Source organism: Stegostoma tigrinum, chromosome 3 (genome assembly GCF_030684315.1).
Source record: "Stegostoma tigrinum isolate sSteTig4 chromosome 3, sSteTig4.hap1, whole genome shotgun sequence".
NCBI classification, from domain to species: Eukaryota; Metazoa; Chordata; class Chondrichthyes; order Orectolobiformes; family Stegostomatidae; genus Stegostoma; species Stegostoma tigrinum.
The window spans coordinates 107,118,647-107,132,346 of record NC_081356.1 but is presented as its reverse complement, the minus strand read 5'-3'; the positions used below and the strand labels follow the sequence as shown (position 1 = coordinate 107,132,346).

The window sequence follows — 13,700 nt, the reverse complement described above, 5'->3', positions numbered from 1 at the left end:
CACTGCATCCCAAAACCAGCCCAGCTCGGCCCCTCCCCCCACTGCATCACACAACCAGCCCAGCTCATCCCCTCTACCCACTGCATCCCAAAACCAGCCCAGCCTGTCTCTGCCTCCCTAACCTGTTCTTCCTCTCACCCATCCCTTCCTCCCACCTCAAGCTGCAACCCCATTTCCTACCTACTAACCTCATCCCACCTCCTTGACCTGTCCGTCTTCCCTGGACTGATCTATCCCCTCCCTACCTCCCCACCTATACTCTCCACTCCACCTATCTTCTTTTCTCTCCATCTTCGGTCCGCGTCCCCCTCTCTCCCTCTTTATTCTAGAACCCTCTCCCCATTCCCCTCTCTGATGAAGGGTCTAGGCCCGAAATGTCAGCTTTTGTGCTCCTGAGATGCTGCTTGGCCTGCTGTGTTCATCCAGCTTCACACTATATTATCTTGGATTCTCCAGTATCTGCAGTTCCCATCACCTCTAGGTTTGTATTTTATAGAGTTCAGAAGAATGAGAGTGATCTTACTGAATCCTACAAAGTTCTGAAGGAGCTTAACAGAGTAAAAGCTGAAGAGATCCCCCTAGTGGGAGAATCTTAAACCAACCAAGGGATATATCTCAAAAGTAAGGGATGTGGTTTCAGAAAAAGGGGACACAATTTGAAATTTGAGATGTGAAGGAATTTCCTGTTTGAGGATCGTGATTCTCTGGAACTCTCTAACCCAGAGATAATAAGAACTGCAGATGCTGGAGTCAGGGTTAACTCAGTGTGGAGTTGGAGGAACACAGGCCAGGCAGCATCAGAGGAACAGGAAAGTTGATGTTTCAGATTGGGACCCTTTCCGACCAAAAATGTCAACTTTCCTGTTCATCTGTTGCTGCCTGGCCTGCGTAACTCCAGCTCCACACTGTGTTGTCTCTACGCCAGAGAGTTGTGGAGACTAGATCACTGTAAGTATTTACTGAGCAGGTAGATTTGCCAGTATGTTGCAAGGTGTGGAGAATTGTAGCTATAGCTATAAGGAGTGATCGGGGTTGTCTTTCTTGAAACAAAGAAGGCTGAGGGGTGGCATGATTGAGATATACAAAATTGGGTGAGAGGTAGACATAGAGTAAACAGTAGGAACCTGTTTCCTTTGGTAGAGAGTTCAAAAACCAGGGACATAGATTCAAGCTGAGTGGCAGAGGATTACTGGGGATGTGAGGAAAAAATTTTTTTATGCAGAGAGTAGTGGGTGTCTGGAACTTGCTGCCTGAGTTGACAGCAGAGGCTGCGATCCTAAGCTCGGTTAAAATGTGTCTGGATCTGAATCTTAAGTGCTATAAGCTGCAGGGCCAAGGCCGTGTGCAAGCAAATGGTATTAAAAAGGCATCTGGGTGTCTTTGGATCAGCATGGACAGTATGGCCCCTTCTGCACTGTATCATTTCTAGAGTTCGATGATTCTATAAGTTTATTTTAACAAATCAAGGAGTTGAGAGCTAAGAGTAGCTGGTACGGAAGAGGGATTGACGTATGGGGTAAATCAGTCATGATTTTTGGATCCACTCTCTCCGTGACTCCCTTGTTCGCTCCACAATGCCCTCCAACCCCACCACACCCGGCACCTTCCCCTGCAACCGCAGGAAATGCTACACTTGCCCCCACACCTCCTCCCTCACCCCTATCCCAGGCCCCAAGATGACATTCCACATTAAGCAGAGGTTCACCTGCACATCTGCCAATGTGGTATACTGCATCCACTGTACCCGGTGTGGCTTCCTCTACATTGGGGAAACCAAGCGGAGGCTTGGAGACCGCTTTGCAGAACACCTCCGCTCAGTTCGCAACAAACAACTGCACCTCCCAGTCGCAAACCATTTCCACTCCCCCTCCCATTCTCTAGATGACATGTCCATCATGGGCCTCCTGCACTGCCACAATGATGCCACCCGAAGGTTGCAGGAACAGCAACTCATATTCCGCCTGGGAACCCTGCAGCCTAATGGTATCAATGTGGACTTCACCAGTTTCAAAATCTCCCCTTCCCCAACTGCATCCCTAAACCAAGATAATAAAATGAGAGGCTGGATGAACACAGCAGGCCAAGCAGCATCTCAGGAGCACAAAAGCTGACGTTTCGGGCCTAGACCCTTCATCAGAAAGGGGGATGGGGAGAGGGAACTGGAATAAATAGGGAGAGAGGGGGAGGCGGACCGAAGATGGAGAGTAAAGAAGATAGGTGGAGAGAGTATAGGTGGGGAGGTAGGGAGGGGATAGGTCAGTCCAGGGAAGACGGACAGGTCAAGGAGGTGGGATGAGGTTAGTAGGTAGGAGATGGAGGTGTGGCTTGGGGTGGGAGGAAGGGATGGGTGAGAGGAAGAACAGGTTAGGGAGGCAGAGACAGGTTGGACTGGTTTTGGGATGCAGTGGGTGGGGGGGAAGAGCTGGGCTGGTTGTGTGGTGCAGTGGGGGGAGGGGACGAACTGGGCTGGTAGAGATAATATCCCTAAACCAGCCCAGTTCGTCCCCTCCCCCCACAGCCCAGTTCGTCCCCTCCCCCCACTGCACCACACAACCAGCCCAGCTCTTCCCCCCCACCCACTGCATCCCAAAACCAGTCCAACCTGTCTCTGCCTCCCTAACCGGTTCTTCCTCTCACCCATCCCTTCCTCCCACCCCAAGCCGCACCCCCATCTACCTACTAACCTCATCCCACCTCCTTGACCTGTCCGTCTTCCCTGGACTGACCTATCCCCTACCTACCTCCCCACCTATACTCTCTCCACCTATCTTCTTTACTCTCCATCTTCAGTCCGCCTCCCCCTCTCTCCCTATTTATTCCAGTTCCCTCTCCCCATCCCCCTCTCTGATGAAGGGTCTAGGCCCGAAACGTCAGCTTTTGTGCTCCTGAGATGCTGCTTGGCCTGCTGTGTTCATCCAGCCTCACATTTTATTATCTTGGAATTCTCCAGCATCTGCAGTTGCCATTATCTATGATTTTTGGAATGGTAGGATAGGCCTGAGGGGATGAATGACCTGCTCCCGCTACATTTTCTTATGTTCTTAAAGCTTTCAAAGGGATCTATCAAGAGGCATTTTAAACTAAAGCAACCTTTTCAGTCTTGGAAAGAAAAGTAATGTATTATAATATTATTGCAAAAGGATCCATTATCACAGTGAGTGCCTTCCATTTGACAGTTTAACTGACAAGTGGTTGTGAGTTTTTGATGTGGGTATATGAATCCTACAGTATGTTTCGCTTGAATAAAATGTTTATCTAATAAGGCTTAACTCAGCTGATGGAATTTAAATGTGGAAAATGCATTTTTATGATTTTTTTTCAATTCAGTGAAAAGCCTCCAATACATGTATACTGTTTGAGAGAAGAGATAATGGGAACTGCAGATGCTGGAGAATCTGAGATAACAAAGTGTGGAGCTGGATGAACACAGCAGGCCAAGCATCAGATGAAGGGTCTCAGCCCGAAACGTCAGTTTTTGTGCTCCTAAGATACTGCTTGGCCTGCTGTGTTCATCCAGCTCCACACTTTGTTATCTCTGTTTGAGAGAATTTCAGTTTTTCACATCTGTGCACAAGTCATAAGGTCTGCTCATGGTGAATACTAGTTGAGCTGGCATTAAATGTGAAAGGGCAAAATATGATGAATGGGTGAGGGTAAAGGTTAGCATGTGTTGGCAAAGGGGATATAAAATGCTTGGGGATGCGTAAAGGGGAATAGGTTGACATGGATATGTCATTGAGAGTGTGGCTGGTTAAGGTGGCGAGGGGGTGATGACGGGTGAATTCTAGGGGGATGTCTAATGTATTATTTTCAAATTTTGACCGCTGTGGGTTACCTGCCCCAAATCCCAATCCAGCCCAGCCCCTACATCGAAAATGATTCAGACAGCCATCTTTTAATGGTCCAGTTTCCAGAGTCAGGGCTCCTCACATCTCTATGCATATGGCCCAGGGAATTACACTGGAGGCTTAGTATCCCGAAACAACTGCTGCCCCAAATGCTGACTGCGGAAGGCATAGTTAATATGATTTCTCCAAACAAAGAACATCCCAAGTAAAAGCAACTGACTAAATTGCACGTGCTCCCCTCCATCCTGGATGGGTTAGGGCTGTAAAACTAGGCACATGCCACATGCCTATGACCTCAGCTAAAGTTTATCAGAAGAACTGGCATCAGAAAGCCTCTTGGGTAGGTGATGCCATTAAGTGGCCAGTTGATGGCAGCAGTTGTGGGAAGGCCAGCCCCAGGAATCGAGATCCTTCAGAAACTGTCCTTTTCAACAAAGACTTGATACCAAATGGACCACCTGGCATCAACCTAGGCTAGTGCCAAAATTGGGAGAGTGAGCTAAGCAACAGCATGACATAGTCATACTCACAGAATCATCCCTTACAGACAATGTTCCAGACACCACCATCACCATCCCTGAATATGTCCTGTACCACCTGCAGCACGGACCCAGCAGAGGAGATGGCAGAGCGGCATACAGTCAGGAGGGAGTTGCTCTGGGAGTCCTCAATATTGACTCTGGACACCATGAAGTCTCATGGCTTCATATTAAATGTAAGCAAGGAAACCTCCTGCTGATTACCATGTGCTGTTCTCCCTCAGCTGATGAATCAATACTCCTCCATGTTGAACGATATTTGGATGAAGCACTGAGAGTGGCAAGGGCTCAATATGTACTCTGGTTAGGGGATTTCAATACCCACCACCAACAGTGGCTTGGCAGCAGTACTACTGATCGGGCTGGTCAGGTCCTAAAGAACATAGCTGCTAGACTGGGTCTGCGGCAGGTGGTGAGGGAACCAACAAGCGGGAAAAACATACTTGATCTCATCCTTACCAAATCTGCCAGCTGCAGATGTATCTGTCCATGACAATATCAGTAAGAGTGACCACCGCACAGTCCTTGTGGAGATGAAGTCCCACCTTCTCATTGAGACTAACTTCCACTATGTTGTGTGCCACTAACACAACGCCAAATGGAACAGATTTCGAGCACGTCCAGCAACTCAAGACTGGGCATCGATGAGGATTTGTGGGTCATCAACAGCAGCAGAATTGTACTCCAGCACAATCTGTAACCTCATGTCCCAGCATATCCTTCACTCAACCATTGCCATCAAGCCAGGGGATCAACCCTGGTGCAATGGAGAGAGCAGGAGGGCATGCCAGGCAAAGCTGAAAATGAAGTGTCAACCTGGTGAAGCCACCAAACAGAATCTTTTGCACACCAAACGACATAAACAGCGAACGACAGACAGCAATTCCACAACCAACAGGTCAGATCTAAGCTCCGCAGTCCTGCCACATCTAGTCGTGAATGGTGGCGGACGATTAAACAGCTCACTGGAGGAGGAGGCTCCACAAATATCCTCATCCTCAATGATGGAAGAACCCAGCACATCAGTGCAAAATGGAAGAACCCAGCACATCAGTGCAAAAGATAAGGCTGAAGCATTCACAGCAATCTTCAGCCAGAATTGCAAAGTGGATGATCTATTTCGGGCTCCTCCAGATGTCCCCTGCATTATAGATACTAGTCTTCAGCCAATTTGATTCACCCCACATGATGTCAGGAAATGGTTGGAGACACTGGATACTGGAAGGGCAATGGGACCTTACAATATTCCAGCAATAGTACTGAAGACTTGTGCTCCAGAACTTGCTGCTCCCCTAACTAAACTATTCCAGTACAGTTACAACATCTACCTGGTAATGTGGAAAATTATCCAGGTTTGTGCTGTAGACAGGAAGCAGGACAAATCCAATCCAGCCAATTATTGGCCCACCAGTCTACTCCCGATCATCAGGAAAGTGATGGGAGGTGTCATTATTAGTGCTATGAAGCAGCATCTGCTCAGCAATAACCTGCTCAGTGATACCCAGTTAGGGTTCTGCCGGGGCCACTCAGCTCCTGGCCCAATTACAGCCTTGGTTCAAACACGGATAAAAGAGCTGAAGTCCAGAGGTGAGGTGTGAGTGACAGCCCTTGACATCAAGGCCAAATTTAACTGAGTGTGGCATCAGGGACCCCAAGCAAAATTGGAATCAATGGGTATCAGGGACAAACTCTCTGCTGGGTGGAGTCAGACCTGCTTTGTGGGAAGATGGCTGTGGCTTTTGGAGGTCAGTCATCTCAACTCCAGGACGTCTGTGCCGGAGTTCCTCAGGGTAGTGTCCTAGGCCCAACCATCTTCAGCCACTTCATAGCTGACCTTCCCTCCATCATAAGGTCAGTGATGGGATATTTTCAAAACGTTCAGCACCATTCATGACTCCTCAGATACTGAAGTAGTCCATGTTCAAATGCAAAAAGATCTGGACAAAATCCAGGCTTGAGCTGATATGTGTTAAGTAGTATTCACACCAAAAAATGCCAGGCTATGGCCATTTCCAATGAGAGACAATACAACTACCACCCCTTGACATTCAATGGTGTCACCATCACTGAATCCCCCATTACCAACATCCCTGGCCAGAAACCATTGACCAGAAACTTAACTAGACTCACCAAACAAACATAGTGGGCATCAGAGCAGGTCAGAGGCTAGGAATACTGTGGTGTGTAACTCGCCTCCTGACTCTCCAAAGCTTGTCCACTATCTACAAGGCACAAATCTGAAATGTGATGTAATACTCCCCACTTGCCTGGATGGGTCCAGCTCTAACAACACTCAAGAAGCTTGACACCATCCAGAGCAAAGCAGCCTGCTTGATTGGCATCACATCTACAAGCAACCACTCCCTCCATCATCGATACTCAATAGTAGGCAGCATGTACTATCTACATGATGCAGTACAGAAATTCACCGAAGATCCTTCGACGGCACCTTCCAAACCTGAGACCGCTTCCATCTCGAAGGATAAGGGCAGTAGATTCACGGGAACACCAGAACTTCCAAGTTCCCTTCCAAGCCATTCACGATCCTGACCAGGAAATATATCACTGTTCCTTCACTGTCACTGGGTCAAAATCCTGGAATTCCCTCCCTAAGAGAATTGTGGGTAAACCTGCAGCAAGTGGACTTCAGCGGCTCAAGAAGGCAGTTCACCACCTTCTCAAGGGAAACTACAGACAAGCAATAAATGCTGGCCCAGCCACCAATGCCCATGTCCCGTAAAAAAATAAAAAAAATCAGTGTGGGGTCAGGCAAGGCACAGCAGGGGATCAGCCTGGCCCCAGAGGGAAGCAGGCTTATGTGAGGCCTAGTTGCAGGACTAGAGATCTGTCAGCATTTTGATTGGCCAGCAGATCTTGGAGGCAGGACATCAAGCTCGATACACTTGATCAAGCACATTCAAATTAATCTGGAGAACTAGTTCCCTCCAAATCAACCACATACTAGCAACTTTTTCAAAGGAGTTAACAAAGCAACAACTCAAAGCACACAGTAAATACATTCAATGGAGTTATAGTTTTCTCTTTATTTAATTCAAATCGCAACCTAATATCCTGTACATTTTCTGGGATTCATTATATGAGTGTGTGTCAAGAATACCACACTTTTGTCCAAATTTTCAAATGCACCTTCAAAGTTCCTGCATAAATAACCATGCAGTTGCTAATACAGTATAGGTAGCACACTGTTGTCGGTTCCAGATATGGAGTGCACCATTTCAATGTGAAATGGAAATGGGGCTCAAAGTTCGTAAAATTTGCAGACCAGGAACTTCACATTCAAGTAAATGACTTGACAGGTCATAGCAATTTTCTTAGGGGAGCAGAGGAATGGGCTACCAACTGAAACAAATGAATATTTATTCCATAAAAATGTTTTAATATATTCTGGTGGTATCATTGCACAGCTGGAAAATTTGGAAGTAAGTAAGTAACCAAAGGTCGATAATCATACTTCTACAATTGCTGTACTTTCACATTCCAATATTGTGGCAAACCAAAAAACGCAAATGTAAGTCGGACTTACTTTTAGAGAAAATGTATTCGTTGCTGGACAATCTTCTTAATCCATCCTGAAACATCAAATGAACAGTCTTAGCTTGTGTATCAATAACAGATTCTTAACATTCAGCATCAAATACACTCCAGTGATTAATTACTATGACTGACAAATCTTAAAAGTAATATCAAGGTTAACACAAATTCCATAGAAATGTTAGACTGCAGAAGGAGGTCATTCAACCCAACTGGCTCTATAAACATTTTAACTTTGTGTTAATCTCCTGCCTTTACCCCAAAACACTGCACATTTTTCTATTTGTATAATCATCCAATGCCTTCTTGAACACCTTAACTGAACCTGCGTCCATTAGGTTTAGCCAGCTCATTCCAAAGCCAGACCGGTGTTTTGCACACAATGCTTTTGCTACCTTTCCAAAGCACTTTATAACTGTGCCCTCACATTCTCAATCCTTTTTGTGAATGGGGACAATTTCTCCCCATCCACTCTGTAAGGCCCCTCATATTATTGAAAAATTCTATCAACTCACCTCTCAGCCTTCTCTCCTATTGAAATTATTTGAACTTCTCCAATCTTTCCTCATAACTGAAGCATCTTATTCCTGGAACTGTTTCTGTCAGACTCTTCTGCATTTTTTCCAATATATCCACTGTGCACAATACTCCAGCTGAGGTCTAACCAATATCTTATTTAAGTTTAAATATAACATCCCTGGTCTGGTATACTATGTCCTAATTATCAAGCCTAGAAGATAGTATGTTTTCTGAATAACCATCTCTACCCATTTGCCATCTTTAATTACTTATGTACATATAGACCCAGGTCTCTCTACTCCTGCATGCCCTCTAAAACAGGATTTTATATTGTCTCTTTATGTTCTCTGTATCAAAATGCACTACCTCAAACATATTCACATTGAGCAACATCTACCATCTTTCTGCTCAACGTACCAGTGTGTCAATGCCATTTTGAAATTCTATACTCTCCTCACAGTTTACAATCCTTCCATGCTTTTTATCATCCACAAACTTTAAAATTGCCTGCTACACATCAAGATTTAGATCTTTTACATATATAAGGATAATTAATGCCCCCAATATTGACTGCAAGAAACTTCACTATATACTTTTGTCCAGCCTAAAAAAGAAAATAATTATTATTCTGTTTCCTATCTCACAGCCAATTTTGTGTTCATGTTACCACTGTCCTTTTTATTCCTTGAACCATAATTGGCAACTGTTTGAAAAGATACATTTGGAAGTACTGAAGAGTCATATGTTAAGATTGAAGATTCTAAAATTTTAGTTATTTGAAGAAAAGAAGTGCTTGGGATGATTGTGACAGCAGAAGTAAACAAAGATGGCTGTTTTAACCTAACATTAACCCTCTGACAACTGTCACAATTCTAAGGGGAAAATCCTGAGCTAGATCAGTCAGAATAAAGTTGAAACTATTTTTTCTGAATGCTTCCCCAATCCAATAGTCCTAGTCTGGAACGAAGATTGATTTTTTTTCTGTAATCAATTCCATTCCCTGTTGATGGGACTTACACGAGGCATGGACTGAGTTTATGCTACTTAGCTGGTCTTAGCCAGGGCTCAATTGGTGGGATTGGTTTGGAAGATTGGGAGCAGTAACAACTACATCTGTAAACTGCTGCAGCAAAATGAGGGAAACACACTCCTCTCCTCTGTCTGAATATGTTGCAATACCATTGACTTGACAACTTTATCAAGGTAACCTGTAAACTGCTCTCCATCCCTGCCCTGACTACCTTCAAAATTAAAATTGGGGAAGCTGGTTCATCACCTGAAGATGATGGAATTCCTTTCCATAAACATGTAGGTATAGCTTCAGTGGTACCACCCATAGGGATGAGGGTACAAGATACATAGGAACATCAGCACATGCAAGTTCCCTCCAATTTCTACAACATCCTGGCTTGGAAACATGTCAATGTTCTTTGACAGTCACTGGGTTAAAATGTTAGATCTCTGTTTAACAACACAGTGGGTATACCTACACCACATGGCCTGCAGGGATTTAGGGTATTTAGGGATGGCCAATAAATACTGGCCATCCTGGCAATACACTGGTCCCATGAATGGATTTAAGAAGGCTAACAGAAATTGCTTTCCCATCAGGCCAAACTTGACAGAATTTAAATCATGGCCATGAGAAACTCAGCAAGCTAAGTTTATAAATACATTTTAAATTTCCTTTGCCAGTAGGGCAAGTGCAAAGGGAGCTAGGACTTCTCTTGGCCTGGGTTTCTCCCCATCATCCATGACTTGACTTTACTGCTTCAAAAGGTGAACCTGCCAAATGAAACCACGTAGCCTCTGTCACAGCCAAAAAATCAGTCACAAGGTGGTCATTCTCAACAGATGTTGTTATGTATGGCCCATGTGGATAAGTCTCTGAAGCTGTGCTTCCAGAAGGCAAACTCCAGCATATTTCCAAATTATACTTCCTGCAGTAGGTTCTGCACTGAAAACGAGTTGTTGAGAAATTACTCCTCACTTGTAAGGAAACTATAAAAACCTGCCCTATGCCCCATAACCCCTTTCAGTTTTTCCTCTGCTACTTGTGGAGCTGAGAACTAATACTTAGGTGTAGTTCCACCCAAATGTTAGTTCTTCATGTGTGTGGCCAGGTAATTAAAAACATGGAATGATTAAAAATATTCAGCTGTGGGGCACTGTGGCTTAAGTCAATCCTGGTCACACTTAATACCCACAAATAAACAATGCAATATGCAGGACTGGCTTTGATTACAAAGCAGAGGGAAATCTTCATTCCCATATTGACTGTGTGTTTTCTTAATTTCTTTGGCATCTCCTGGAGATGATCTCAGGATGTGTGAAGGATCTAATCTTAATGCTTAAGCACTATGAGTATGGGAGGCTTGCTGGGCCATTTTCCTGCTTGTAATTTTCATACATTTCTTACAAAACTTTCTTTTTTGGATTATTGAAGAACAAATAAGAATAAGAATTTCCGTCTGATTTTCTTTACTTCTAATCCAGGGCTGGAGAAGTCAACACTTTATGGTTTTATCAAATGGTGTGGTACATCTGATGGCTTGATTCTGAAGTGTGTACTCCAATGGTCAGTACAATAATGTATAAATTGTACAAGTCTGAAAGTTGTTCCTTACTAACTCACAGTCATGAGTCCTCCAACAAGATTATTAGTGTGAGGATCATCATCTTTAGTGCCAAGCTGTGGTGAGTAGAGCTCAGTTGTTCGCAATATTTCCAGAACTCTGTCCAAGGCCTCAGCAACTGTTACTGGACTGTTCTCTTGGGCAGCATTAATTATATTGATGACCTTTGAAAATGGAAAAGAAGGAAAAATATTACTTTTTCAAGAAGTCTTTGTTGCATCTAAAATTAATAATGTGGATGTACATTGAAGGTGTTTTTCTTTGAACCACGGATAAACATTGCAGAGTATTTTTACCAAATGATCTAATCTACTCCCTAAAGTCAAACGATGGTAAAGCTACATATTTCAACCAGCAGCCAATATGTTTACTTAATGCTGTGAGCCACTACTCTCTTTATCATGTCAAATTATTCTGCGGCATTGCTCTGCTCTGTCTACTATTGCATCTGTTCAAAGTGTGTTGAAGCTCTGGATAAATGACAAAGCATGAAAATGCCTATGGACAGGAAATTAGATTGTTGAGCAACCTTGATCCGTCTATTTATTCACTACTGCCAACCCCCACCCCCAACCTCACCCCAACCATCACAACCATCCAGTCGCATGCCTTGACTCCAAGGGTCAGGTCTCCTCATTCCAGCACAGAATTCACATGATAATGGGAACTGCAGATGCTGGAGAATCCAAAATAATGAAATGTGAAGCTGGATGAACACAGCAGGCCCAGCAGCATCTCAGGAGCACAAAAGCTGACGTTTCGGGCTTAGACCCTTCATCAGAGAGGGGGATGGGGTGGGGGTTCTGGAATAAATAGGGAGAGAGGGGGAGGCGGACTGAAGATGGAGAGAAAAGAAGATAGGTGGAGAGGAGAGTATAGGTGGGGAGGTAGGGAGGGGATAGGTCAGTCCAGCGAAGACGGACAGGTCAAGGAGGTGGGATGAGGTTAGCAGGTAGGAGATGGAGGTGCGGCTTGGGGTGGGAGGAAGGGATGGGCGAGAGGAAGAACAGGTTAGGGAGGCAGAGGCAGGCTGGACTGGTTTTGGGAATGCAGTGGGTGGAGGGGAAGAGCTGGGCTGGTTGTGTGGTGCAGTGGGGGGAGGGGACAAACTGGGCTGGTTTTGGGATGCGGTGGGGGAAGGGGAGATTTTGAAGCTGGTGAAGTCCACATTGATACCATTGGGCTGCAGGGTTCCCAAGCGGAATATGAGTTGCTGTTCCAGCAACCTTCGGGTGGCATCATTGTGGCACTGCAGGAGGCCCATGATGGACATGTCATCTAAAGAATGGGAGGGGGAGTCGAAATGGTTCGAAACTGGGAGGTGCAGTTGTTTACTGCAAACCGAGCGGAGGTGTTCTGCAAAGCAGTCCCCAAGCCTCCGCTTGGTTTCCCCAATGTAGAGGGAGCCACACCGGGTACACCAACCTCCGGATACAACGCATCATCCTCTGACACTTCCGCCATCTACAATCCCACCCCACCACCCAAGACATTTTTCCATCCCCACCTTTGTCTGCTTTCCGGAGAGACCACACTCTCCGTGACTCCCTTGTTCGCTCCACACTGCCCTCCAACCCCACCACACCCAGCACCTTCCCCTGCAACTGCAGGAAATGCTACACTTGCCCCCACACCTCCTCCCTCACCCCTATCCCAGGCCCCAAGATGACTTTCCATATTAAGCAGAGGTTCACCTGCACATCTGCCAATGTGGTATACTGTATCCATTGTACCCGGTGTGGCTTCCTTCACATTGGGGAATCCAAGCGGAGGTTTGGGGACCGCTTTGCAGAACACCTCCGCTCGGTTCGCAATAAACAACTGCACCTCCCAGTCGCAAACCATTTCCACTCCCCCTCCCATTCTTTAGATGACATGTCCATCATGGGCCTCCTGCAGTGCCACAATGATGCCACCTGAAGGTTGCAGGAACAGCAACTCATATTCCGCTTGGGAACCCTGCAGCCCAATGGTATCAATGTGGACTTCACCAGCTTCAAAATCTCCCCTTCCCCCAACGCATCCCAAAACCAGCCCAGTTCGGCCCCCTCCCCCCACTGCACCACACAACCAGCCCAGCTCCTCCCCTCCACCCACTGCATCCCAAAACCAGTCCAACCTGCCTCTGCCTCCCTAACCTGTTCTTCCTCTCACCCATCCCTTCCTCCCACCCAAGCCGCACCTCCATCTCCTACCTACTAACCTCATCCCACCTCCTTGACCTGTCCGTCTTCGCTGGACTGACCTATCCCCTCCCTACCTCCCCACCTATACTCTCCTCTCCACCTATCTTCTTTTCTCTCCATCTTCGGTCTGCCTCCCCCTCTCTCCCTATTTATTCCAGAGCCCTCACCCCACCCCCCTCCCTGATGAAGGGTCTAGGCCCGAAACGTCAGCTTTTGTGCTCCTGAGATGCTGCTGGGCCTGCGGTGTTCATCCAGCCTCACACAGAATTCAAATGCATTGGGTGGGTTTTAAAAATGGTGAGCAAGACATAAATCTGTGAGACTAAGCATAGCGACTCTGCTTATGACCCTGTGGAGACCAGGCATCACAGTACACCATTGTTTTAATTTTATCAGGGACTTTAGAAACAGAACTGAGAT

At 45.9% G+C, this 13,700-nt stretch overlaps 1 protein-coding gene across 7 annotated transcripts in view; it reads right to left on the bottom strand.

Moving 5' to 3' along the window:
- Positions 1-13,700, bottom strand: part of pde8b (phosphodiesterase 8B) — a 291,793-nt gene that overhangs the window by 27,805 nt on the left and 250,288 nt on the right. For all 7 annotated transcript variants that reach the window (XM_048527658.1, XM_048527659.1, XM_048527660.2 and 4 more), the window contains 2 exons: positions 11,094-11,258; positions 7,932-7,977 (listed from right to left, as the gene is read on the bottom strand). In XM_048527658.1, coding sequence (XP_048383615.1) covers positions 7,932-7,977; positions 11,094-11,258 — 211 coding nt within the window. The remainder of the gene's footprint in view (positions 1-7,931; positions 7,978-11,093; positions 11,259-13,700) is intronic.